This window comes from Lepidochelys kempii, chromosome 3, assembly GCF_965140285.1.
Source record: "Lepidochelys kempii isolate rLepKem1 chromosome 3, rLepKem1.hap1, whole genome shotgun sequence".
NCBI classification, from domain to species: Eukaryota; Metazoa; Chordata; order Testudines; family Cheloniidae; genus Lepidochelys; species Lepidochelys kempii.
This window is the reverse complement of record NC_136382.1, coordinates 159296960-159324698: the sequence shown is the minus strand read 5'-3', so window position 1 is coordinate 159324698 and position 27739 is coordinate 159296960. Positions and strand designations below refer to the sequence as shown.

The following is a 27739-nucleotide window of genomic DNA, read 5'->3' as shown; positions in this document are numbered from 1 at the left end:
TGATCATGCTCTTACAAGGACACATCAGTCATGGACCACTGCTTTCCACATCTTTGTGTAGGTGGGTGGGTAACATCTAAGAAATCTTATAGAACAAGGATGTCTTGCTGCCCCCTACCACTTACCTTTCCCTGCTCTGGTATCTCTCCTTCCCAGCTCTCATCAGGCGAGGCATACCTTCCCCCAAATCAAGAATTTCCTTCCCTTTATGATATTTATAGCATAAAGGGGAAAGATGCCCTTTTCTTGCTTTTGTTTTTCCTTCAAGAAGAATCTGAGGTTTGGAATCCACACATACTAGGTGTGAGCTGAAGTGTTCCTAGTTCCCAGCAGGATTTCTTTACCTGACTGTGCTACAGAGCAAAAAGGGAGACCGACCTTCTTCTGGGTATGTCTGTGATGGAAAAGGAGCCTCCAGAGGATGAGCTGTCTCCACCTGCCAGTGGGAGGAACTACAGTCTGGGCACCTGGACTGGTACAGAAGATCAAACAAATTAACCAAGTATGGTGTCTCACACTACTCTGGTATGATAGCCATTAATGTGGAATTTAATTAAAATGCTGCTGAGCTGCAGCCCTTCCATTCCCTTTTGTTCATTTTTAAGTTACCACTGTGTTTGTTACAGAGTATTAATGTGCGAGTCTTAAAAAAAATTAAGATAACACAAGGGACTCAAGAAGGTAAGGGGAGAGAGAATAAACAAACCAGAAGACTGAGAAAGAAAGGTAAAGAATTCACAGCTTTTTAAAATTATGTTTGCTGGCAGTTAACAGCTCTTGCTGTCTTGATTGGCCATTGTGTTGTCTAGTCACCCAGTTTTGAGAGATCTCTTGTAACTCTGTTTTGGACTTACTATCTTGAATAGTTTCGTATCACCTGCAAATTTTGTCACCTCACTGCTTATCCCTTTTTCCAGATCATTTATGAATATGTTGGACAAACAATTTCACACAAGACATATTGAGATTAATTGTGTCCATAATTTAAAAGTTGTACAAATTATACTAAACCTGTCAGCCTCATGTTTAAATTATTTCTTCCTTCCCTTCATCTACTCTAATTCTCCAAAAAAGAACACAGACTATTTCAACTCAGTTTTTTGTGTAAGAAACTTACTGGAAATTCTTAAAGCTGTAAAGTTTAGCTTTAAACAAAGAAGAAAAGTTATATTGGTAAGCAATTATTAGAAGCATGGCCAGCCTCGATCTTTTCCCCCAAACAGCTCTGTAAAGCAGGGAGGCAGAGGGAAGAGAAGATGCATCTTGGAAGGGGAGAGGCTTTTCAAAGTAATTTCAGTGTTGATATTATAGCAGGGAAGAAGGGTTTTTTAAGCTATTAGGCTGTTGGGGACAGCTATGTTGCGACAGAAGAATGCTGTAGTTTCTTTCAGCTCCCTCCCGCAAAAAGTTATAGGACTTGTGTTGTGTGTATATTGCAGAACAAAACAACCTAAGTGTTTCTGGAAGCACTCAGTTGATTATGGAGCATAAAACTGAACATACCACAATTAACAAATTGGTGTGGTTAGGGCTATGAAGTTAGCTACTCCTTTTTGCATATACTTTCCCAAATTTAAAAGGCATTTTAAGTGTAAAATAAGAGAACGTGTAAGATTAAATAATTTTTAGTCTTGCATAGCTTCATATTGTACATGTTCAATTTCTGCTGCATTTTAATTCAAGTCAACAAGTACAGTACTCATATGAGATTGACGAAACAATTTATGAATGTCTGCTGCACGTTTAAAACAAGTATGCTACATATAGATACCTTACACAAAGCAAAGCCTCAAACCATAAAAGCCAGCAAAAGCAACAGTATTTCATATGCTAATGTCAATGTTTAAGTTACTTACAAAATCTAATCTAAAATTAAGTTGGTTTCAAAATCCAGGAGGTAAATTTTCAAGCGTTAACCAAAATTTAGTTCCACAACTCATTGAATTTTCATATACAATTAATAGTGATTAGTGTCTCACAAATAGTTATAAACCTTGGAATACAACTGCATATGCCAATGCATTAACCACAATTTCACTTAACATGCATTAACCACAATTTCTCTCACACACACATTCCATTCTGTACTTTTTTTTTAAAAAACAGTAGTACAAATTAACAAATATGTATGTGTAAGGGATAGATTTTTGCATGGTAACATATAAACCACTGAAATACATACACCTTGTTTCACATGCATGGCATTCTTCCCAGGCATTTTGAAATGAAGATCAAATCAACAGCCCACTAGTTCTTAAACCTAGACGTTTCTTGTGTCTCATCAAGCAGTTTCATCAAGGTAGTAAAACATTCATTGAAATACGAACTTGCACATTAAAACATTGGCTGCAGCAAAGTGTAGTGAAACAGTTATCCTTCAGTGTCTCACTAGTGAATCTGATAATATCTTAAAGAGAGACGAGACTTATTTTGGAGAGTTTATATTATTTTCTACCACTCTTGTCCCCATACCATGTCCCCTATGGAAATCAAACTAGGCTACTAAACATGACAAGTGACAAGAAAGATAACTGAAAATGTAAATTACTTAAGTGTTTGTTTCACAGCCCACACAGGAAGAAAGTAATTTCCCAAACATCATACTACATTTATTCCAGAATCCATCTAGAGACAGTCTCTAGATTTTTTTTTTTTAAGTTTCAAATTCAAATGGTAAAGTTAATTAAAATCATTAAAAGCCAATGTAAGGTTTTGGCCCAGGATTTCATATGACACTGAAATGGAATTATTTTGGCTCATATTTATATTTAAATGTTTTCAGAATCCACAAACTACTATTAAACTTCTCCACACAAAAACGTCTCTCCCTCTTTTGAAATCTTATGACGTTGCTTGGCAATATAACTCTACTGCCAGGAACACAACAAACACCCCTTTTTGTCTGGCTAGAAGTCTGATCATATTGCACAGGTGTCCTTTACATCTGAAAAATAAAAAATGGCTAGGCAAGTACTTACTTGTAACCAGAGTTACAGCAAGCATCTGAAGAAAAATGTAAATGTATATATCACATTAAGTCTTCCGTAGAAAGCCTGAACTATAACCTCCCCTTGGAGTATGAACATGCAGAGATATGTGCAGAGAATACAAATTTAATATATCCTGTACTAAGTGACATTCTGTTTGTTGCATAGCAACAGGAATCTGCTGCAGAAAAACAATATGGAACTTCCTTTCTTGACCTGGAAAGCTACAATTAACCGTATCAGTCTTTCTGAAAAATATGAAGCCCCATAGTACATACAACTGCAAATAATATTACAAATGTAACAAACATGTAAAGTTGCTAGGCCCAATATTTAGCCTATTTTATGTTAGCAGAATCTTTCTACTTGAGAAGCTTTTTAGAAATTGGGTTTCTGTACTAATGAGTTTCATTCTTGACATGATTTACCCCAGTTCTGGCTTGCAACCTGAAGCATGCTAATTCTACAGAATTTTGTCTTGGCCATTATGGTAATTTTAATAGCTCCTTTAAATATATCTATATACACACACATATATACACGCACCTATTACATTTTTTATGCCAAATATTGATAACAGAATACCTCCCCACATCCAAAAAGGAATTAAAATGCTCCAAGAATACTAGGAAAAACTCAAAACATAGCTTAATATTTGTGAATGGTTTCGATTTTTTTTTTTTTAAAAAAAGCTTCCTAACAGAATAGTGAAATTAAGCCCAAACTACCTTAAGGTTTTTTCCTTGCCAAGGTGATTTCAAAACTTTAGATGATGTTCAGAGTTTCACAGATGTCAAACTATTCCCATTCCCATACAGCAGAAAATTTCTGAGTACACCTTAATAGGGTTTTTTATATTTGACTGACAGTACCCTAATTCTTGGGGGGGACGGGGACGACACAGACTGTACTAGCACTACGCTGGATACATTTTCAACTCAGTTACAATGACCAAATACTACTATGAATAACTACTGCTGTTTTCTGCTTTATTCTTCCTTTTATATCCACTTACTATATATTGTTGTGGCTATGCAAGCTATATTTTAGTTATATTTATGCTCAAAAGTATTAAAAAGAAGAAAACCCCAAAGTGCTGGGAAACTGATGTTTTATATGGGACATGAAAAAGCTGAAACACCAAATTAGACTGACACCAATAGCATCACTGGCCACTTCTCTTGACCCTCTCAAAAAAGGCAAGGTTGAGTTCCTCAAGAGCCAGGATCAAAGTAGTCCAAAGATCAGTCAACAGCTAACGTCCCCACTACAGACATTTCTCCATGACAAGAAACTCAAAGTTATATTTCCTGCTTGGTACGGAAATTATTTTTAAAGAGGTAGGCAGGGTATGGAATTTATGCAAGTGAAGACTGTGCTCAGTTTACGCCATCACTTAATAAATCAAGACTTGCAACAATAAGGGAAACCAGCTTTATAGCTCGTGTTAGACAAGGAAGTAGTCAGTGATTTGCAGTACTAAGTTTTGCAGGTGTTTAAAATGCTTTACAGTCACACAGGCCTGAAAAAGAAAGTCTGCTTCTCAGTGCAGAAAGTGCAGAAAAAGCAACTTGTCAGATTTGTCATTAGTATTTTTAATCTTTTTGCCATTATGGGTGTTTTCCAGCTGCCAATAAAGAAAATGGCAGAACTTCCATAAACTTCACTGAGAGCATGATTTCACTCTGTGTGTCATGAAGAATTATCAATCAAAAAATTTTCTGCCTGAATAGTTTACTACAAGGTAAACCAGATAGATACAAACCAGTCTTGATTCATTAATGAATCAGTTAATAGGCCACGAACAAGTTTCTTACTCTTTCCTTTTACGAAGGGAAAACCTTAAGAATTCAGACACATCAGACAGCAAGAACAGTTATTTCCTAATGTTTCACATGAAGCTAGCCAAACCACTTAATCATTAATCACTTTGCAGACAGTTGCCTTAACTCTGAATCTTCATTCTGGAAGTACTTATCAAGCCAGTCTCATTTATGGTGGTTTTCAGGATAAGTTAAAATTAGCTAAAGATAAAGACCTCAACAAACAAGGCAAGTTTTTTTTTTTTTTTTAAAAATAAGTGTATGCCAAAACTATCTAAGTAATTCCTAATGCACCTATCACCTACACAGGCAGCACACAGAGGTTAGTATCATAGTCTATAATAAAAATAGTGTTATTTCTTAACTTGCCCCAATGCATAGGTGTGTATGATTTTAAGGTTGGATTTTCAAAGTGCTAAACACTGGCCTAACACGGCTCCATTTGAAGTCAAGGGGATTACTACTATGGTCTTCAATGGAAGCAGAGTTAAATCCCTCCAGTAAGTGATGATTTTTTTCAGTCTTGTTTATGGGTACCATTTTTGTGGGAAGGATTGCTGAAAGTTACATCTTGTATCTGAACCTCTACACAGTCATGCTTAGACTCTGTTTGACCTGTGGAATGCATATGAAGAGTTGGGCTCCTTTAACTAAGGATACTCAAGAGCAGACTGATTTAAATCAAGGTGATTTGAAATGGATTTAAATTACCAGGTGGAAAGCCTCAATTTAAATAATCCATTTTAAATCAACTTTCCCATTTGTACTTCAGTTATTTTCTAAAGAAAGGTGCATTCTCACTGGCTGACATGCTGATTTACAACTAAAGAGAGCCCTTGGCACTACATTTGGTACATCTGTTTGCTAGCTAGGAGGGTACACTAACTTTTTACATTTATTTAAGCAGTTATACCGTTTAATATTTTCATATTAATTGTACATTTTCAGTACGTTAGAAAATGGTGATTGATATATTGCTTATTTACTAGTTAATTAACTTTTTGCTTATATTTGTGCTAAGCTGCATTAGGATGGACTGTAATTTAAACAAACAAAAAAGCACATAAAAATTTTTACTGAAACACCCTTAAATGTTTTGATACATGAACTTCTCATCAAAACATGTTTCACTTTTACAATTAAATGATTTATTAAAGGAACAGAAGGATTAACTGCAGTCAGTGAATTAAACATTGTTTCAGGCCAGCCTGTAAAATTTTTCAAATATGACAAAGTGAAAGTGACTAGAGCTTAAGTTGTTACTTGCTAATTCCCCTGAAAATGAGAGTCTCCTAAGCTATTTAAACTGCTTTTCAGACTTATAAACCCAGTAGATCTCATACCCTCCTTCCTTGTTTTTATTCATAGACCGAAAGAGAAAAAGAATTTCCTAATTTTTCAGCTCCCAATCAATTTCTCAACTTTGAATGAATTAGTTCAAACAAAGAAAATATTCTTTATACCCGCAAAAGAAGCTATTGTTCTGAAAAGCTGTTTTAGCACTTCAACAAACTCTAGGTCCAGCTGCTTAGCTAGTGACTTCCACAGTTTAAGTGTTCAGAGTAGCAGCCATGTTAGTCTGTATTCGCAAAAAGAAAAGGAGTACTTGTGGCACCTTAGAGACTAAAATTTATTTGAGCATAAGCTTTTGTGAGCTACAGCTCACTTTATCAGATGCATTCAGTGGAAAATACAGTGGGGAGATTCATTGTTCCATGTTCTCTGTGTATATAAGTGTTACCATACACACTTTAAGAAGAGAGAGTGATCACTTAAGGTGAGCTATTACCAGCAGGAGAGCGGGGGGGGGGGGGGGGGGAAGGGGGGAACGCATGACACCTTTTGTAGCGATAATCAAGGTGGGCCATTTCCAGCAGTTGACAAGACCCTGTGAGGAACAGTGGGGGGGGGGGGAATAAACATGGGGAAATACTTTTACTTTGTGTAATGACCCATCCACTCCCAGTCTCTATTCAAGCCTAAGTTAATTGTATCCAGTTTGCAAATTAATTCCAATTCAGCAGTCTCTCGTTGAAGTCTGTTTTTGAAGTTTTGTTGTTGAAGAATTGCCACTTTTAGGTCTGTAATCGAGTGACCAGAGAGATTGAAGTGTTCTCCAACTGGTTTCAGGGATGTGACTTTCTTTAAAACCATCAAACACATACTGCTTGAATGGTTCACCTGCAGCACTGAAGTTCATTGTAATTGGCATGACTGATTGGATGATTATTAGATGCCCATGTCATAGCAGCAATATCTTCTTCAGCAGTTAGGCATCTACCCTGATACTTTGTGTTGAGAATACTGGCAAGAAAATGAGTTGGAGTCAGTGCTTCATCGATTGCTTCTTTACTGCCTGCAATTTAATTTTGTTGTTGGTTATTTCTTTCTTCAACACCTCTTCAAAGTTCTTTCCAAGTTTCAGCAGCATGAGCAATACAGCAGCCATCTTTCTGCAGTCTGTCCAAGGCTATGGAAATATGCTGAATATACTGAAACCTATCCTCTACATTTCATTTTAATCCGATGTTGATTATTTTCGTTATGATAGTGCCATCTATTTTGTCAAGATTTTCTTCACACATTGACAACAAAATAGCCCAGCCCTTAATAAATAAAGGTTTAGCTGCAGCACAGCTGGTGGTACCAGCAGAAACTCTGAATTTGTAGACACTGTAGATGGACGTTCATAATTCCTTATGTCTAAGATAGACCCTAAAAACAAAAAAGCAGGGGAAAAAGTCACTCACTATTACTCAGAGCACTGCTTTAACAAAAGTGAGACTGTAAATGAAAGATTAATAAATCATAAGAACTTAAATCTACTTAAATCCTTAAGCAACATACTGACCATCTTGAAAGACATGAAATGTTAAAATTCATAAATGTCTAATAAAACTACTTTTAAACAGGAAACATCACCTACAATGTTTGACTATGCTCAGCAATTAAAAATAATTTCAGAAGTCCAGCATTAACAGTAAAAATTTAACTGATACTCACACAAGTAAAAATTCCAATTATATTTTGAACACACAGTTTGACATTCATAATTAATCCACACACAAACACAAATTTATGACAATAATCTAAATTTATCATTTACCAGCATAGTAAGACATGGCAGGTAGGTCCATAAGAATGATGCAAAAATAAATTTACTAACCAGTTGATCCAGATTGTTCAGACACGTTCACATCATCTTCAGTCATTGCCTTCTGAGGTATATTTTTCATAGTGCCGTTTCATTCTCACAACCAGGCCTTGCATCTCTTTGTTGCACTGTTTACATTTGGGATGTGTTCCTTTTTCTTTTCTTTTTTTTTTTTTACCCAGAGGTACAGGAATTTCTTGAAAATATTCCCAAATAGGGTCTTTTTTTTACAACCTGCAGCCATGGCAGGTTTTTTCCCTTCATGTCTCCAGTGTTGAAATTAACACTTAGAGGCTGTATTCTGAAGAACATTGTCCCTTCTTTCTATTGTGTCCCACTTTGACACTAGTGTTGCTCCTTTCTGGCTGCAAACACTGCACTTCTCCCTTGTTACATAACTCCTCCACTCCATCCCCAGAAAAATGAAAACAAATCCAAGACTTCAGTTCATGTAATACACATGCCTTTTGCAGCTCAGTATTCCATTTGTTTAGAGACAGAAAGGGAGGCAATTGAGAATTAATGGATTTCTCTTTCTTTCAGAGTAGCAGGTTTCAGAGTAGCAGCCGTATCTGTCTGCATACACAAGAGAGCAAGGCCATTTACCAGAAGTGCCAAGAACCAACCAGAATCAAGGGCAGGGGAGTATTTTTCCATGAGCTAGAGAGTAAATTTCCATGTTGTGTGGGGTAACAAATATTCATAATTCGAGAAGTGAACACTCAAAGCTCAGGTACAGAGAAACTATAAAACAGGAGTATGAGCCCACACAGGTGGGCTCAGTGCACATAGCAGCAGCCAGACTGGGTTAGACCAAAGGTCCGTCTAGCCCAATATTCTGTCTTCTGACAACGGCCAAGGCTAGGTGCTTCAGAGGGAATAAACAGAACAAGTAATCACCAAGTGATCCATCCCCTGTCACCCATTCCCATCTTCTGGCAAACAAAGGCTAGGGCCACCATCCCTGCCCATCCTGGCTAATAGCCATCAATGGACCTATCCTCCATGAACTTATCCAGTTCTTTTTTGAACCCTGTTATAATCTTGGCCTTCATAACATCTTCTTGCAAAGAGTTCCACAGGCTGACTGTGCATTTTGTGAAGAAATACTTGCTTTTGTTTGTTTTAAACCTGCTGCCTATTAATTTAATTTGGTGACCCTTAGTTCTTGTGTTATGAGAAGGAGTAAACACTTCCTTATTTACTTTCTCCACACCAATCATGATTTTATACACCTCTGTCATATCCCCCCTTAGTCGTCGTCTATTTCAAGCTGAAAAGTCCCAGTTTTTTTAACCTCTCCTCATATGGAAGCTGTTCCATACCCCTAATAATTTTTGTTGCCCTCTACTGTACCTTTTCCAATTCCAATATATCTTTTTTGAGATGGGCCGACCAGATCTGCACCCAATATTCAAGATGTGGCCACACCATGGATTTATAAAGAGTCAATATAACATTTTCTATCTTATTATCTATCCCTTTCCTAATGATTACCAATATTTTGTTTGCTTTTTTGACTGCCGCTGCACATTGAGCGGATGTTTTCAGAGAACTATCCACAATGACTCCAAGATCTCTTTCTTGAGTGGTAACAGCTAATTTAGACCCCATCATTATATATGTATAGTTGGGGTGATGTTTTCCAATGTGCTTTACTCTACATTTATCAACACTGAATTTCATCTGCCATTTTGTTGTCCAGTCACTCAATTTTGAGAGATCCCTTTGTAACTCTACACAGTCTGTTTTGGACTTAACTATCTTGGGAGTAGTTTCATATCATCTGCAAATTTTGCCACCTCACTGTTCACCCCTTTTTCCAGATCATTTATGAATATATTGAATAGTACTAGTCCCAATACAGACCCCTCGGGACCTTTTACCTCTCACCATTCTGACAACTCACCATTTATTCCTGATCATGACGGTGTCATATGAAAACAGAAGCTGGGTTCCAACAGCTGTGATGACTTTGCCAGTCTCTCACACCCAGTAGCACAGCCCATGGACCCCCCACAGGATCAAGCCCTTAATACAGTACATGACCTATTGTGCCATATTTTTAAAGCTTGATCTCAAAAGTTAGACGTTTTTCCTCCGATTCTTTCTTTGTACAGAAAAGCAGCATTTCACTCAAAGGGGAAATTTTTTATTTTTTTTTTATTATTTTTTTTAAACAAAGGCTCAGTCATGGATTCAGCATATTTATTTTTTATTTAGATGTTTTAAGAGATTATAATAATTTTAGGCCTTAACATTTTGTAGTACAAATTCAGATTTCGCTTTAAACAAATTTCTTTTTAAAAAGGAAAAATTTTACCCTAATCCCCCCTCCCCCAATGCATTTTTCCAGTTTTGTTCCCCAGACTGTGCCATGTGGTAAAAGGAAACAGGTGCCTGTATTACTGTGATGAATGTACTTGATTATTGAAGTCTGATCTAAAAATAAATTATACTGACTCTGAGAACTATTTTCTTTAAATTCACTATTAACAAGTTCAAAAAATAAAGTTTTGTGATGCAGATTTTTTAAATAGTTTTTTAAAAAAATAATTTAAATTTTATTCAACAAAAAATCTATTTTTATCCACCCGAGACACATCCCTAATGCCCAATACTGTAGGAGAAACATTCAAATGTTTTTAAAGCTAAAACATGAAGTAAAAACGTCTTACTCTTCCTCTGGAAAGTGTGAAAACTCAAAATAGGTAATTTACTTTAGGAATTTCAATTCCTGATTTATTTTTCCTCACCATCTTCAGTTACCCGGTAGACACTGTAATTTCCTAGTAACATAAATGGCTTTAAAAAATTCCCCCTTTTCTGTGCTCCAGAATCTAAGCTTTTATTTTGAATGAATTATGTCTTTCCCCATTATTGTTGCACAGGTGGCCTTCCAAAACGTGAACCAAAAACCAACTCAAGCAGTGATATCTATCTGCATCTGCAGATTGTCTGAAACATCTCTGAGAGAAGTGTGTATTCATCACAACATGGTGTCTCTGAAGCCTCAAGACAACAGTTAAATGTCAACATTGTTAGCTATTCAATTATGGCCCATTTCTGTGCTTATGTACAGTTGCTGGAGATAGTAATAAATATTAGAGCCACGGGTTCCTCAGGTGGGAATCTACACTATTGTCCACCACATTTCAAGTTACTACTGTCCTTGTCCAAAACAGGAGAGGAAAGAGAGAAACATATCCTCCTCCCAGTTCTAAGTGTTGCCACTACCCCATGGATACCAAAACAAAAACTAAGTCCCACTACCCAGTTGCCAAAATCTCCAGTTTCCCCAATAACTAGAGCCCTGCAAGTCTGCGGATACCCACAAAAATGGTCTGCAGATCAGATGCGAATACAAATTTTGTAACCACGCAGGGTTCTAGCAATCTCCACATAGCAATCTGAATGCCGCTGTTAACGGATGGGATGGAGGCAAGGAAGATGCTCTGACCCCAAGAGCAGAAGGTATGAAGGGCCCGAGAGGTGGGCAGGTATGGGGGGGAGGAGGGGGAGCTCTGACTGCAGCACACATTCACCCAAACGGAGCAGCTGTCATAGGGTTGCCAACTTTCCAATTTCTAGAAACTGAACACCTCTGCTCTGCCTCCTCCCCTTGAGGCCTCACTCTCCGCTCACTCCTCTACCTCCCCCATACCCTGCGCCCAGCCCAGGGAAGGCCGCACCCATGTCTTCACTAGATGCGCTACATCGGCGCAGCTGCATCCATGGGTGGTAGCGAAGACAAGTCCAGTCTTATCTCACTAGGGGCCCTTCCTCCATGGCCATCTGTTGCTGATGTAATACCTCCCACACTTCTGCTCACAGACCATTTTCCCTGGGCCAACAATTAGGCTACAAACCAAACTTTTTATATATATCCTATATCTCCTCTAAGAAAAGAGCGGCCAAGCCTCCTTGGACCTACCACTCAGTCAGATCACACTGTCTCTTTCCCCTAATCTAATGTCTGCCTCTTAGACACCTTGACAGTAACCAATTACTGAATGCAGTTACTGTCCCTTTATGAACTTTGGAGGACTACTATGTCCAAGCTCCCGAGAGCCCTGTTGCTATTTAGCTTTCTGGCTCCAGATCTCCCAGCCTAGTCTCTCCTGGTTTACCACAGGCTCTGTATAGATCTGTATCCAACTGCTGAGTAAACTCACGTTAGGACCAGCTTGCTCCCCCGCTGGGCTCTGGGCATCTTCACCAGCCTCAGATTCCAAGCTGCTTCTTGCTCCTACTGCACTATAGCCAGCTACCTTTCTGAGACAATCTCTTTTGGCAATATGGTGAGACAGTGGGTCTGTCCTACTACCAGTACCTCCATACACACTAGTAGTGAACCTGCTGCTCAGCAGATTCATATTACCTTTGCAAGCTTAACAGCTGTCTATTAATCCAGGAAGATCTCTCATCCTTTACAACCAAAATATGCTCCAATGTTCAGTTCATCCGAGCTGACCCAACGAAGACTGACTCCTGATATTTATAGTTTATCAGCAATGAGTGATTAATAATACTGCTTTTATGCTGGTTAACAGTTTAATTTCATATTAATAGCCACTGTTACTACTTTTTCATAAACATGGAATATCTGAATGAAAAATGACTACTAATAAAATTAACAAAAACCAGTTATTTTGTTACTATTTGGCATCAGTTATGCTCAGGAAAGTGGGTTAGCATTCCATCTATGCTTCTTGGAGGATGATGCACAGTAAGGCTAACCTCAAGTCTTGGAAACACCCAAGTTTAGAACTAAGAGTGACATGCCAGGAAAACAAATTTGGAAATAAACCTTTGGGTTCTTTAGGTCTTAGATTATCAGATGTGTATAGAAAGTTAGCAGCCCTCTTCAGCCATTTGCTTCTTGCAGCACAGATAAGAAACTAGGAGCTCACCAACATGCCTCATGTTCCTCCTTTGACTAGATGTTTTAATAGAACATGGCACATCTGCAGCTAATATGTGGATATTCTATATACACGCTCCATACAGTATGCACAGGAAATAGATGTTGCCAATCAACCTGTCTCATTCAGACCAGAGTGACCAGATTTTGAGATTAGACTGAGTGATGCATTAATGTACACTGAGCGACTGAAATATATTTCTCTACGTTTACTACAAATTTATGAGCAGCACACTGGTCACACTGTCTATTTTTATGAAATAAAAACAAAACAAAAAAATAAAAACTAATAAAAACAGAAGTTAAAATTGTCACAAGAAGCCAGATTAGAAGTGGTGTTATACTCTAGTTTTCTGAGCCAGTAGTTTATTGAATTGGAAATAGAAATTCAGAAGTATTTTTCAAACTTCTCCCTTTCTGAAAGAATGAATATTGAGCAGGGAACTAACAAAACACAAATCTCCCTAGGTATTAGAAAAAGAAAATAAAAATTAACTGAAACAATGTCTATACACATTATTTTAAAATCCATATTTTCTAGACAAGTCAACACGTTGATCATCAAAATATCTAGTTTACTAGTAATTAAAATGTTTCTATTAAATTCTAAATCTGATCAGCAACTAGAGCTACACATGCATTTTCAACCCCTGAAACAGAGCTGAGATTTAAGCATTGTCCAGCCCCTTTTGCAGTCATTCCACAATTCTGATTTATGACCTCTGCCATAATTAAGTTCATCATGATTTTTTGTTTGTTTAATTGTTTGGCCATCAAGCAACTCCACTGCATTTCAAACATTAGAATATGTTTGCTGTAACACAGCAAAATTAGTTAAGCTTATTTCATAGTAGTTTATTGAAACATTAACTAACTGCACATACCAAATGTTAAAATCATTGCACAATTAAGTTCTTCACTAGAATTCAGTCATTTCAGTTTTTAAGTTTAAATTCTCAACTCTTGCTTATAAAAAATTTGCTATTTCATTAACTCATACAAAATAGTATGGACTCGTAAGAGATTTATCACTGGATGAAGGGCCAAATTCTGCTAAAAAGTACATACATTTATTTCCCACTGATTTCAATGACAATTTAACACAGAGGGCAGACAATATGGTATTGTGCCCATCTAGGAGTGCATTACATTATGCTGTTTTATTAGCATATTTGGCTGCACCCATAAGAGGGAAAGAGATTGAAATGGCATATTCTAGAATACCCAAAGTAAAAAAAAAAAAAAAAGGGGGGGGGGGGGAGGGGGGAGGAAATAGGTTCTTTTAAATGTTTTAAAATTTTACTTGTTTATGTAGTGAACTTACAAACAGACTGATACTGAGTAGTGAGTAGATAAAACACCAACATGAAGACTTCACAGTAAGCTTTTTTTTTTTTTAGTTTACACAGGCATTAAAAAATAAGCTACCTAGAGAAAATTATATTCTGTGTATAATACATGAGAAGTTTAATGAAACATTTGCTATCTTATAGAGATTAAATTTAGCATTTGAAAAGTTTCATTTATTAGCTCTAAAAGTAGACAGCTCTCATGCATCTCTACTAAAAAACACTGAAAATTACATTGCAAGGTTCCAGGACAAGATTTTGCTCAGTTTGCAAACCAAAGTGATTTTTCTGTCAATACCTTAAAGTCAACCAATGATCGATCTCTCTCTCTTTCTCACTAAAAGCTGTTTGGGTGACTTTATAAAAAAACCTAGATATTTGTCTACCTCTTCCAAATACAGAGAATAATAAAGATTCTGAGATCAAACTTCCACTGACAGTTTTGTTGAAAATGCACAAGACAGAACAGAAACCAGATCACTCTTGCATTGGTGTATTGACTCTGTAAGGTTAACAATACTAAAAATTGTTTGCCAAAGTAAACAAATATGACCCAGATAAAAAGTGAGCAGTTATGCTGAACAAGGGAGTCCCATTTCTAATAGTAACTTTTCGGACAAAAACTCTTAAAACGTCAGTATACTGAATATCTAGGATGTCAGAAAGAAAAAAAAAGTGAACAATTTCAAGTATAAAATTCTGACCAGAGGTACAATCCACAGAATTAAACAGCCTATCAATTTTCATTACTAATAAAAATGTCTCATCTCCACTCCAGCAGAGCAATAAAAAGTATAAGGAAGTTAAATGAAAGCCATCAAATGTACAAAGATTCTAGAAGAGAACTCGGATCTTAGCAGTAAGTACTAAATCCTAAAAGGGACATTTTGAGAAGTTATTCTATTTATTGTTTGAGCACCCAGGGTGCTCCGAACTGCACAAGGCAATGAAAATAGTCCCCACTTTGAGGAACTTACATTCTAAATTTAGTTTTCTGTGTATAGCCACTTCTGTGATATGAGGTTAATGAGAGGAGTGAGGTTTCAAATTTCGGAAGAAAAGTAAAATACCAGAACCTCTGAACAAAAAACACACGCCACAAAAAATACAGCCACTTAACACAGCTTAAAGTAGAATCTTCCCGAATCTGTTTGTGCTGCAAATCAGCTATAAACATAGCAAGTAAGCACTGTTAAATCAACAGATTTGATTTCTGACACCACACAAAAGTGCTACTTTGCTGGACTTGTATCCCACTTCAGGGTGCAATCAATTTCTATTTTTCCTCCCACATGCTGCAGTGGATGCAGGCAACTTTCTTGGCCATACTTTCTTAAAAGGAAACTGTGTGTCATTATTGAAAGGATGTACTAATTTTAGACTAAATAGAAATGGCTCTTACTAATGTTTCCTTATGTGCTCCAGCTTGGTCTAGCCACTTTCTAATGTAAATAATTATGAAAGGTAGATTTATTTTCCTTGAGCATGGATCTTAGCTTACACTTTATTGTCCCCACTTAAATAGAAAGCAAGCAAAAACATAGTCTCACTTAACTCCACAATTTAGCTCCTGTATTGACTTTAAAATGAATACTTATCAGTAAATGTCAAGATGCAAATCAAAGAAAGAAAATTAGGTGGAAAGATTAATCTGAGGAAACATAAGAAATGCACGGCACTGCATAAAAAGTGGAAGTAGGGCCTTTCACCCCTTTCTAGAGGCAACTTTTATTTGTAAATATTTGGTGGAAACCTAGCATGAAATAAAAGTTACAAGAATGAACTAAAATGTCAGTTGTGCACGGAAGCCAGTGCTAAAAGTCACTTATTTTCAAAAGCATTAAGGTTATAAAGAAGTAGTGTTTTTGTTTTAAGTTCTGTCTCTCTGCTATGGAAATAAGCAGGATCCTACAATTACAAACCTGACTCTAGCCAGGTGATTTAGATACAACTGGCACGTATACTTCTACACTACTGAATAAAGCAGACATGAAGTATCAGGAATGATTTTAGATGAAAGGTCAAAGTTGAGAAAAAACATAACCTGAGTTTAAAAATGGATTTCCCCAGTAGCAGAAGATGCATGCAACTCTGCTTAGTGCTCTGTTCCTACCCTAGTTATGCATGAAATACACAGGGTGCGCAGGGAGCCAAGTTCCATTATGAAGTACTTCCAGTCTGATGCACACATAAGCCTAAGGCAGGGTGAAGAACTCCTGTCACAGATGCTTGTCTACACTACAAATTTTGATCTACATAAGTAGGTAGCCACGTATGTATGTGGAATATACTTACGTCAGCACTTAGTATGCTTACTAACAGTGCTTGTGTCAATGCAAAGTGCAGTGCACCACGGGTAGGTATCCCAGTGTGCCACATTCCACCTACGCAGCACAATGTCTTTTGGGATATTTTCACAGCTTGTTGTGGGATAGAAATGAGTCATGCAGGGATCTCCAGGCACTAGGCTTCAAGTTTCCAGCATGCAACTTTCTCCATTCCATAATGTAATCCATATCCCATAATTTTCAGGCTTTTTTAAGAAAATGTCCCACAAACCCGCACAACCCTTTTTGCCATCCACCATCTCTGACAAAAGCATGGAACTTGCACTGCTCCTTTCTCACGAATATTGCAAGTACATGACGTATAGTCCTCCAGTATTTGCAAGGACATAGGACTAACCATAACAAAGGGGGACATGACAATTTCTTCAAGTATGAAGTATTGCTGTAGTCGTGTTGGTCTCACGTTATTTGACAGACAAGGTGGGTGAGGTAATATCTTTTATTGGACCCACTTCTATTGGCAAGGAGACAAGCTTTCGAGCCTACACAAAGCTCTTCAGAAGAGCCAATTTGAACATGTGTCTCTCTCACCAACAGAAGTGGATATTACCTTACCCACATTGTCTCTCTGATTTCTTCGAGGTCAGACTGCTAAGGGACATAATGAAACAATTAAAGGATGTTGGTGGCATTTCAAAAGCAGCTGCAGATAGTGAAGCACTGGTTCTGGGCCCAAGAAACAAGCAGCAAATGGTGGGATCACAAAGGAATGCAGATTTGGGATGATGAGCAGTAGCTGTAGAACCTTCGGATGTGAAAGGACATGTAATAGGGTGCAGCGGTCTTGGCAGTCTAGTGGTTGGCACATCTGACTTCCAGCTCCTTGCTTCCCTGACAGAGGTGCCTCAGTTCTTAAGGAGATATGGAAGGGGGACCTGGGCTAGAGCCCTGTATGAAGCTACACCAGCAGGATCCTCCCAACAGAAAGTATAAATCCACTGCCCTGAGCTACTTCCTACCTCTATCTCTTCAGTTTGGTGCATAGCCATTACAGTCCAATCTGTAGTGGCTTAACTCAAATAGCACCCCCTTTGTGGTATCCTGCAATGGCCTAAGGGACCTTTGGGCAGGGCAGATGCAAGATTGGAGGGGCCTAATCCCACAGTCTCTCTCTAGTTCATTAACAATTCACTCACTGCTGGTGCTCTTCGGTCTCCTCAGCCATCTCCCTCGCTCCCTGAAGCGGTTCTTCTTCCCCAGTGGCTGTCTTGGCTATCAGGCTTCTAGCAATGATTCCCTCATGTAAGGAAGCAGAAAGTGCCTGCCTCCTTGCCAGTCAGCTCTGAACTGAGCCAGGTTCTCTCCTCTTCTTCTCCCTCCAGGCCTGGCACTGGTTGCAGATATAGCAAGGCAAAGCTAGCTGGGTTCACAGTCTCTCTCTAACCCTTTCTGTGTTGGTTTGAGGCTTCTCAGCTTCACCACATGCCACATTCCTAGATCTGTGTGCCAAGCTTGCCCAGCCCTCCAGCACAAGGACACCAGAAAGAGATGCACTGACAGCTGAAAAGTAAGTGAGAATAGCACTCTGCAAGCTTGCAGGCACCGGTTGGTTTTGGTCAGTGGGAAATCATTTGGAGTTGGAAAATCCACTATGAGGGCAGTTGTCATGCATGTGTGTAGATCCATTAATCATGTCATGCTATACAGGACTGTAACTCCCAGGAACATGCAGGAAATAGTGGATGGATCTGCAGCAACGGGGCTCCCAAATTTCAGTGGGGGCAAAAGACAGCACACACATCCCTATTTTGGCACCAACCCACTTTGCCATAGAGCAGGGGTGGCCAAACTTACTGACCCGCCAAGCTGTATACGACAATCTTCAGAAATTCAAGAGCTGGGGTGCACCTGCCGGGGCTTGGGATTTAAGCCCCTACTTCTGCTGAAGCCCCAAACCCTGGCAGGTGCACTCCGCAGGGCTGAAGCCGCAAGAACCACCTCCCTGCTGGACAGAAGCCCCTGCGCCACCATCCCACTGCAACGCCTCACAGATATTATGCAGCACACAACTGGTAGGGGGAGAATTGGGGGATGGGGCTGTGAGGTGCTCCATGAGGCACACGTTAAATGTAAAAGAGCCACATGCAGCTCGTGAGCAACCGTTTGGCCACCCCTGCCATAGAGGATATCAACAGAAAGAACTACCTTTATATGGTTATGCAAACATTGGTGGAACACCACGAAAGCTTCACTGAGATCAGCGTGGGCTGGTCAGGGAACTTGCACGATGCTCACATCTTTAAGAACACAGAACTGTTCATAAAGCTGCAAGCAGCGACATTCTTTCCAGACTGGGGATTACCACTGGCGACACTGAAGTGCCAGTAGTGACCCTTGGAGACAAAGCCTACTCCCTGCTTCCCTAGCTCATGAAGCCACAGACACCCTGACAGCAAAAAAGGAAAGATTCAACTACCAGCTCAGCAGGTGCAGAATAACAGTTGCTAGATTGATAGGGATGCTGCTGGAGTTTACTCACAAGATTGGATCTTGGTAAGAAAAATATTGCAATGGTTATAGCTGCCTGTTGTGTGCTGCATAATATCTGTGAGGCAAAGGTGAGGGGGAGAGGGGGGGTTGCTGTCTGCTAAGTCTGAACAGACAGACAAAAGGGCCATCATAAGAGCTCAAAGTGTACCTATGCAGCTACAGGATGCTTTGAAAGAACACTTTAACAGTCAGCCACATTAATGTACTGTGCTGGACTGTGCTCTGGCCCTGAAAGCTTGGGGGCTGTTAGAATTGATATAGATTTATAAATATTATACTGTGTCTTTTAGTGAATCTATGAATATGCGGTGCTTGCTGTCAATTTACCCATATGACTGGGTGTTTTGTTGAACCTATGAGTTCTGTGGTGCTGTACAATAACAAGAACTGGGTGCTTTGAGTACTACTATGCATTTTGCAGTATGTGTGGTGAACTAATAAAGATGACTATTTCAAAAACAATTCTGAGTGACAAACAGTGCAAATAAAGAAGGACAACACAATACAAACTTTTAACTTAAATTAATGGAAAAACTTTAACATTAGCGAGGCAGCAAACATTTCTGTCCATTTCAGCGCACAAATTAAGTCCATTCTGGCTTCACATACACCAACTGTGCCTCTCTCAGATCAGTGTATATGAAGCTACAGAACTGTCTTTCTTCTCTGACGTTAAGTGGTAGGAGTAGGGATGTGGCCCATGATGCCATGTGGAATGTTGAAGGTATGGAGAGCAGCCACCATGGAATTCTCCAGAGACTGTAAAAGATGGTAAGTCTGTGATTACTGAACCTGTAAGGTCACCTAGAGACAGCACTATTTGGGCTTGCTGCCTGAGAAGCTCTTTATGTCCCGGTGCATCTCCCTTTCCCTGCTGGGATTCCTGGATCTTTCTCCTATCCTCTCTGTCCCTCTCCATGCCATCCGCCATGTTGACGCTGAAAATATCCTCCCTATCTTCTTTCTCCTCCTCATTCAGGTCAGCCATTTAATGGGTATAGAGGGGGAACCCCTCAAGGTCGCAACAGCTACAGATAAAACAGACGCATCACTGGTTTTACAGTCACAATGGAACGGGAAAGATAAGTTTCAAAACTCCCTTCTCTTATCCCCAATGGTGCCTGCTGAAGTCATCGCGGAGTGGCATGGGAAACTGTCCTACCACAGAGGAAGAAATAAGGCAGCCATCCCTGGAAACCTTGATGAAATTGCATGGAGATATTCTGCAATATCTGAGGAAGGTATAAGGGACATCCCTATATACATAAACTGCTCCAGATACCCTTCCCCGCACCTAACCCTACAGGGAACGAAAAGCAGATAGCACTACAACAAAGGTAGAGTTCTCTCTCCTTGTACGAAACAAACAATGAAAAGTCAATACCTGTGTCTTGGACACAAATCAGATATTAGGAATGGCAATATACAAAAACCTGTAGGAGAACACTTCAACCTCCCTGGACACACAATAGCAGATTTAAAGGTAGCCGTCCTGCAGCAAAAAAACTTCAGGACCAGACTTCAAAAGAGAAACTGCTGAGCTTCAGTTCATTTGCAAATTTGACACCATCAGCTCAGGATTAAACAAAGACTGTGAATGGCTAGCCAACTACAAAAGCAGTTTCTCCTCCCTTGGTGTTCACACCTCAACTGCTAGAAAAGGGCCTCATCCTCCGTGATTGAGCTAATCTCGTTATCCCTAGCCTGATTCTTGCTTGCATATTTATACCTGCCTCTGGAAATTTCCACTACATGCATCCGACGAAGCAGGTATTCACCCACAAAAGCTTACGCTCCAATACGTCTGTTAGTCTATAAAGTGCCACAGGACTCTTTGCCGCTTTTACAGATCCAGACTAACACAGCCACCCCTCTGATACTTGATACCGTTGTCTTGCTAACTTGTGGATGGGCTAGGATCCATCTTTCTATTTAAACACTAAGGGAAATTATATGCACATACTTACCTACAGTTCCTTCCCCTTCACTGGATTCATCTGTGCTCAGCTTGAGGGACTGGTTAGATTGTGGTAAAGTCACAAATGGATCCTGACATAGCTAGACCCTCTCCACATCTCCCCCCACACCTTTCTCCTTACTATTCTTGACAGGAGTCTGTGTCTAAGGCTCCTCCAAGGTATCCACGGTAGTCTTCAGGGTGGTGGGGTCTCTCTCAAATATGGAAGGCAGCTCATGGTAAGAGTGGCAGGTCTGCAGCTCAGCACCATATCAATTGTTGGCCTCTCTGGCCTTGTGGTATGTCTGCCACAGTTTCTTCACTTTCACCTGGCACTGCTGCCGATCCCTGTTATCTCTCTTCGCCTACATCCCCCCATGCAATCTTTTTGTAGATGGCCACATTTCTACAGGTAGTCCATAGCTGTGCTTGCATAGCCTCTTCTCCCCACAGGCCCAGATGATCCAGTTCCTCCTGTCTGCTCCAGGCAGGAGCATGTTTAGTGAGCCAAGCCAGCATGGTTGGCCAGGCAGTTGAACAGAACAAGGGAGAATTGCTAGGTGTGCTTGCCAAAGCAGGCAATCAGGAAAAGGCATTTCAAAAACACAGAGGGGGTGGATTCCAGTTTCTGAGACCCCTGGGCAGTGGAATTCACAACTGTGACCAGAGCAGTGACTGCTAGGCATTTTGGAACAGTTGGAGAACCGTTAGGGTTGAAAAAGGTCACACAGTATCTACACTTGCACTACATTGACCTCAGTATTTTGATCATGTCTCAATGCTTTCAGGAAGATGGTTTTATTGCATGGCCTTAACAGGGTACTTACATCAGCTGAAGATAAATTTGACTATACACACATGCATAAATAGGTCAACACACGTCAACTTATGTCAACCTAACTTTGTAGGATAAACCAGACCCCAGTGTCAGGTAGGCGTTCAGTGAATAGGTGCTGAATGAACAACTTCTTCCCATTTTTGGGGGAGGTACAGAAAGGACTATCTGGCCCTTCATGCACTACAGTTCAAAGTGGGAAGAGAGAGAAGAGCAAGACAAATTTAACTGACTGCTTAAAAATACAGAGCCTGGCATTAGAATCAGGAGGAAGCAGCCTGCATGTATGCTTCCAGATTGATGCTGAATTTTAGAATGCCTTCCTGGACTCCCACCCCATATCATTTGTAATGTTTAGATCTCTGCAATATAAACTTGATAAGATGGCCATAAGTAGTCTTCTATGAAGAATATGCATTTTGGGTGATGTACATTTCAATAATTTAAACTTGTGGAATAAAACCTTATAAATCTACTATCAAAATAATTCATTAAACTATCCAGAGACTTTGGTAAGAGCAGTTGTCAGATTCCATGTGAGATGGGGGGGGGGGGGGGGAAGGAAAGTGCAAGAATTACTTGCAACTGCCACAAATGAAGCGATAGCTAGCAAAATCTGCAATAATATCAGACAGATGACTCAATGTGTCTGTTAGGCTACATCTATACTAAGAGCTAGAGACGCAATTTCCAGCTCTCTCACACCTACTTGTGCTAGCTTGATGAGAGCTAGCACAAGTATAAATAGTAGTGTAAGCCATGCCAAATATGTACCCACGGGGTTCAAGCGGGTTTGTATTCGGCATGCTGCCTCTGCTACTGCAGCTACATTCCTATTTACACTTGCACTGGTTCTCACAGAGCTAACACAAGTATGTGTATGCGAGCTGGGAATCACACCCCAAGCTCATTGTGCAGACACAGCCTCAGTCCACTTAGAGCAAGGAAAGTAACCTGAACTGAATTCTTGTGCCCACCTGAAAAGTCTGCCTACACTTCCAATTTTACTCTAGAGAAATGAGCAATTTAGTGTTTGGGAACATGTACAGCAATACAGTTTGATTTAACTGACTGCTATGCACTTTCAATATTTTGTCAAATATTTCAAAGCTAGATTACATTTCTATTCCAAATATGTAATATGTCATGCAGGTAGTAAAAGCTACAACAAAAGCCCAGTTATGAAATTTTACCCTATACAGCAAAACATGCTGCAATAAATACCCTTCTTATTCTCTCATTCCTCAGTTACTGGCTCTTTCTGCTTGACCACTATAAACAAAATTAATTTAAATTACCATAAATTTATAACTGTCATGAGTAGTGTCACCTTTTGGCATAACTCTAGGACACACCTGAGATTCCTCAAGAATTCCAAATCCTAATGAAGCTAGCTTTGCTACTACTGGCTTGGAACTACTTTTTCTTCCCATTTCATTAATAGAGTAGTGAATGAAGTCATACCTTAATGCAGCCTTTAAAATGTCAAGAAAACATACTTGCACAGACCCAAAGTCTGCTTGACTGATTTTTGATGATTGATATACATAAAAGTTTTACCCAGAAAGAAATTTACCCAAGGCAAGTAGAATTTTTGGAAGGTTGTTTTAAAGAAATCTAAAATCAAAATAAAAAAGGTTAAATAAATCATGAATGAGGAAACCATACAACTTGCTAAGAAATGGACTGCATTAGAAAGATTAGATCTGCTACTTCTCCTGTTTAGAAATCCAAGTGCTATTAAAAATGTAGTATAACCTATAATAAAGGGGGACAGTCAGACCCGGACATTTGTAAACAAAGTAACACATTAGAACGAAATATTAAAAATGAAAATTTTGAACATTTCATTTACTGTTCTTTATGAATTGTAGAAAGATGTCAGTCATCAACCCCTAAGATACAGATATTCAGAGTACTGTTCAAGAGAATTAAACAAATGCTGCTATTATATCACAGTAAGAAGTCACACCACCACCAAAACAGGAAAGTTAGATCATGCGAGCAGCATGATATACAATCACTGTAAATTACTGCATTCTTAAAATAAGATATTTTAACAGCCACTTTTTTCAGCATCCCAATTGGCTATGGAAATCCCTAGTCACATATACCTATTTCTGGATATCTATTATTAGATTAGTCCATTCACATAACACACTATATTCAGACCAACACCTAGTCTGTCACTTACATGTCTGTTGCTCTTTTTGCATTGTAAGAATCAACTGTTTACCTTGGGGGGGGGGGGGAGAAGTGGGAGAGAAGGAAGAAAGACTACTGCATAGTTTTGTTTCAGAAACAAAACTTGTTTTGTTACAGGCACTTGTATTTATTCCTGAGCAATTCAAGATTTAAAATTCACCTGAAGTCGGTGTTCAATACCAAAGATCTACATAGCTATTATATAATGTTCAGACAGCTACAAACAAGCCACTACAAAATTTAATTGCCATGGTCTGGTATTTACCCTTGATGCTTACATATACAACCTATTGTGTTGTTTATTACATTGTACAGATTTCAGAATTTGGTTACAGTTACAGCAAGCTATATTTAATAAGGGAAAAATTGGTAAGCTACTGTATTTCTTAACTTCTGGCCACCTAGCTACCCCAAATATGGCAGCAGCCATTCATAAGTCAGACCAGCGTTACTTCAGAATTGGGATGACAGGAGAATAGTTTTCTGATCACTTTGCCGTATGTGCCTTATCGCATGCCTGAGTGCAGAAAAGTGTACACTGAAGTTATAGTTCAGAGCAATTTTCTCTACCAGTGTACACTGGAAAGATTATGCACATCTAGTCCTTTTGTATTTGTCAGAGTGTCAATAGTATACATTCTGTCTGCTTATTATAAATCAAGCTATAAGCTTGTTTTCTATTGAAAAGTGGAAGAGCCTCCATCTCAGAACTACACCTTAGTTTATGATCATTTATATCTAAATGCTTGTCTAGACTATGATAAAATATTTTAAAAAGGTGTTAGCTATCAAGTTTTAATACTTGGCCTGTCTGTGCTAAGTTGTCTTTGATGTTGAAGCATAGGCTCTTCCTGTTGTCATCGTGCCCCCCTCCAAAGGGTTTACCTTAACCAGAAAACATGTTTTAAGATATAACCTACTTGTCTATAAGACTGTGTAAATAAAAATTAACTAATGCCTTTAAACTAATATGTTTGAGAAATATACCTTTTAACCTAGTTTACACAAGCCCTAAGAGAACATGAAGTCTTGGCTACACATACATGTTGTACCTATTTAACTAAATGGATTGAGAAACTGATTCAATTTCACACTGTCCAACACAAGGAGAATACACTGATTTAACTAGTTAATAAACCAATTTAGTTACACTGATACAATCTGTATGCTTGGGCAAGACTTGGATTACGGAATTCCCGAAGAATTCTTGAGGTTCCTTTAAAATATAAGCAATCATTCACAATGAACATTTAATTTCAGACAACTTCCCGCTTTAAAAACAGTTGCCATTTAGTATTTAAAGATAGATGCACAGACTTTTACCATACTTATGAGATGTTTTGCTTATACATATACAGACAGTTTAAAGTTGATTATACAAACACCTATTTAGATAGCCTAAGGGGAGGGTCTACATTAGAAACTTTTGCTGGTAATGTTGGTTGGGGCATGATTTTTTGCAACACTTCTAAACTAGCAAAAACTCTATTGTGCATACAATTATACCAGCATAAAGGTGTTTTTGCCAGTATAGCTTATTCCACTCACTGAACCAGTACAAGCTATAATGGCAAAAGAGAGCTGCATCTACAATAGGAGGGCTAGTTGGTATAACTATACCAACAAACCTTTTCTAGTGCAGACATGGCCTAAGTAAAATGATTGTCTCAAAGCTGCCTAAACAAATTCACCTCTAAAATATGCAGCAAATTATATATAAAACTAGGCTTTTTAAATTATCAAAATATTCAAAACTACTATGCACAAAATATGCAGTTATTATGAATTAACTGAGTATTTTTCAAGTGTCAAGAAGCTAGCCACTTTGTGAAAAACAGCTGTACGAATAATAGAAAAAAGTTATGATTTAAGATTTAAATTACAAAACAGCTTTGAAAAATTCAATTTAAGGCATAAATAACTACAAACAAAATACAATAAAGCCATCCGAGGAACAGAATACAAGAAAAAGAAAAAAAGAACCAAGCTCTCCATATGCCAAGCCTGCATGCATATTTGCCCTTGGGAAAACAAAAAACCACAAACCTTAAGAAAAAAGTTTAAAATAGAAACTTCTTACATTTGTGAAGAATTCCTATGACTTGACACTTTGTCACAGCAAAGGAATGTGCGGATTATATCACGTAAATCTTACTGTTGCGTTCTAAGGACTTGGCAACTGCTGATAATTAATCTTTAACACAAAGAAGATTCAAATCTAACTACAAGACAGACAATATCTTTTGAAGGGCAATTTACACCCTCCCACCCCCCCAACTGTTTAACCTAATGGGTAGGCCTATACGGATTACAATAACGCAACCCCAAATATACCACCCAAATATACCAGCATTCAGTCTACCAAGTCACATTTCTCACGAAGTCTTGCACCAATCCAAAAAGAGCTTATGGACACAGAACAGGCACGAAACGGCTGGAGGGGGTGGAAAATAATCTCCAAGCAAATAAGACCACATAAAGGTTCAGTCTCTTAGACAAATGGACACAGACACAATCCAAAAAGCGCGAATTATTAATGTATGGCTCGATGTTTGCATCTGAATTAACAAATCCTACGAACAATATATTCACGACTGCTGGGGGAGAAGGGGGGGGGGGTTGCCTCTATTGATTACACAGGGAAAAACCCAGCTGCTGCTGCAATGCAACACGCACCGATAAAAGGGCAGCGCTTCTCCCTCCCCGCCTTGGACACGGGATCGCGAGCAGCCTCTAGCCCCCCCAAAAAGGACGCTTCAGGAGCTCACGAGCCGGCCCCTCGCGCCACACAAATCACGGGGACTCTCTCTCTATTGACGGACAGCCGCGCCCGGCCGGCTCGCTCGCTCCCCAAGGCGCCGGGGGGCGGGGGGGGGTTTGGCCATTATTATCCCTGCGGAGCCAGCCCTGCCTTCCCCGGCCGGGCCGGCGCCCGAACGCCCCTGCCGGGGAACAGACACAACGGCTGAGACACAACGGGCCCCAGGGTGTTTTCACACAGCAACAAGCCAACGGCGCAAGAGAACCGCCCATGGAACAACGCCCCCCCCCGCCGCCGCCTTTCTCCTCAGACCCACAGGGCTGCCCCCCTTCTCCCAGCTGCCCCCCCCCGCCTAGGCCCTCCTCCCACCGGAGATCCCCACAGCGCACCCCCTGCAAACACCCCGGTGCGGGGGTGGGGCGATGAGCCTCGGGGCGGCCGCTCACCTCATGGCGCTGCCCGGGCCGGGGAGCCGCTCTCCCCCCGTCCTCTCGAGCGGGTGCTTCAATGGGCAGCGAGTCCCTGAGTGCGAGCGAACCCTCCGTTCGGCCGCCGGGTCGGGCCAGACCCGACCACAGCGGGGAGCCGCGGGTGAGGGGAACGAGGAGGAACGAACCAACTCGCGGAGTAGGGGAAAGTGGAAGGGACGGGAGCGCCTACACCAGCGCGCGGGCGTCTCGAGACACCGGCTTGCTTGAGGGAGTTGGAGGGGGGAGGCACGGCCGCACGCAGGGGACGCGGTGGGCGGAGCGGCGACGCCACGCCCACTACTGGTCTGCGTTCGGTGCAGATTCTAAAAGGAGAAAGAGAGGGGACGTGAAGCAGTTGCGGGCAAAGCGAACAGGGGTTAATGTGCTTTGGCGACCCCCAGTGGGGAGTACTGGTCCCTCTGCACACTTGTACTGC

The 27739-nt window shown here is 39.9% G+C and overlaps 1 protein-coding gene across 17 annotated transcripts in view; it reads right to left on the bottom strand.

Moving 5' to 3' along the window:
* ENAH (ENAH actin regulator) overlaps window positions 1–27527 on the bottom strand; it is a 142684-nt gene extending 115157 nt beyond the window's left edge. For all 17 annotated transcript variants that reach the window (XM_073338722.2, XM_073338726.2, XM_073338724.2 and 14 more), the window contains exon 1: window positions 27280–27527. In XM_073338722.2, coding sequence (XP_073194823.2) covers window positions 27280–27284 — 5 coding nt within the window. In that variant the 5' untranslated portion in view covers window positions 27285–27527. The remainder of the gene's footprint in view (window positions 1–27279) is intronic.
* Between the last annotated feature and the right edge of the window lie 212 nt (window positions 27528–27739).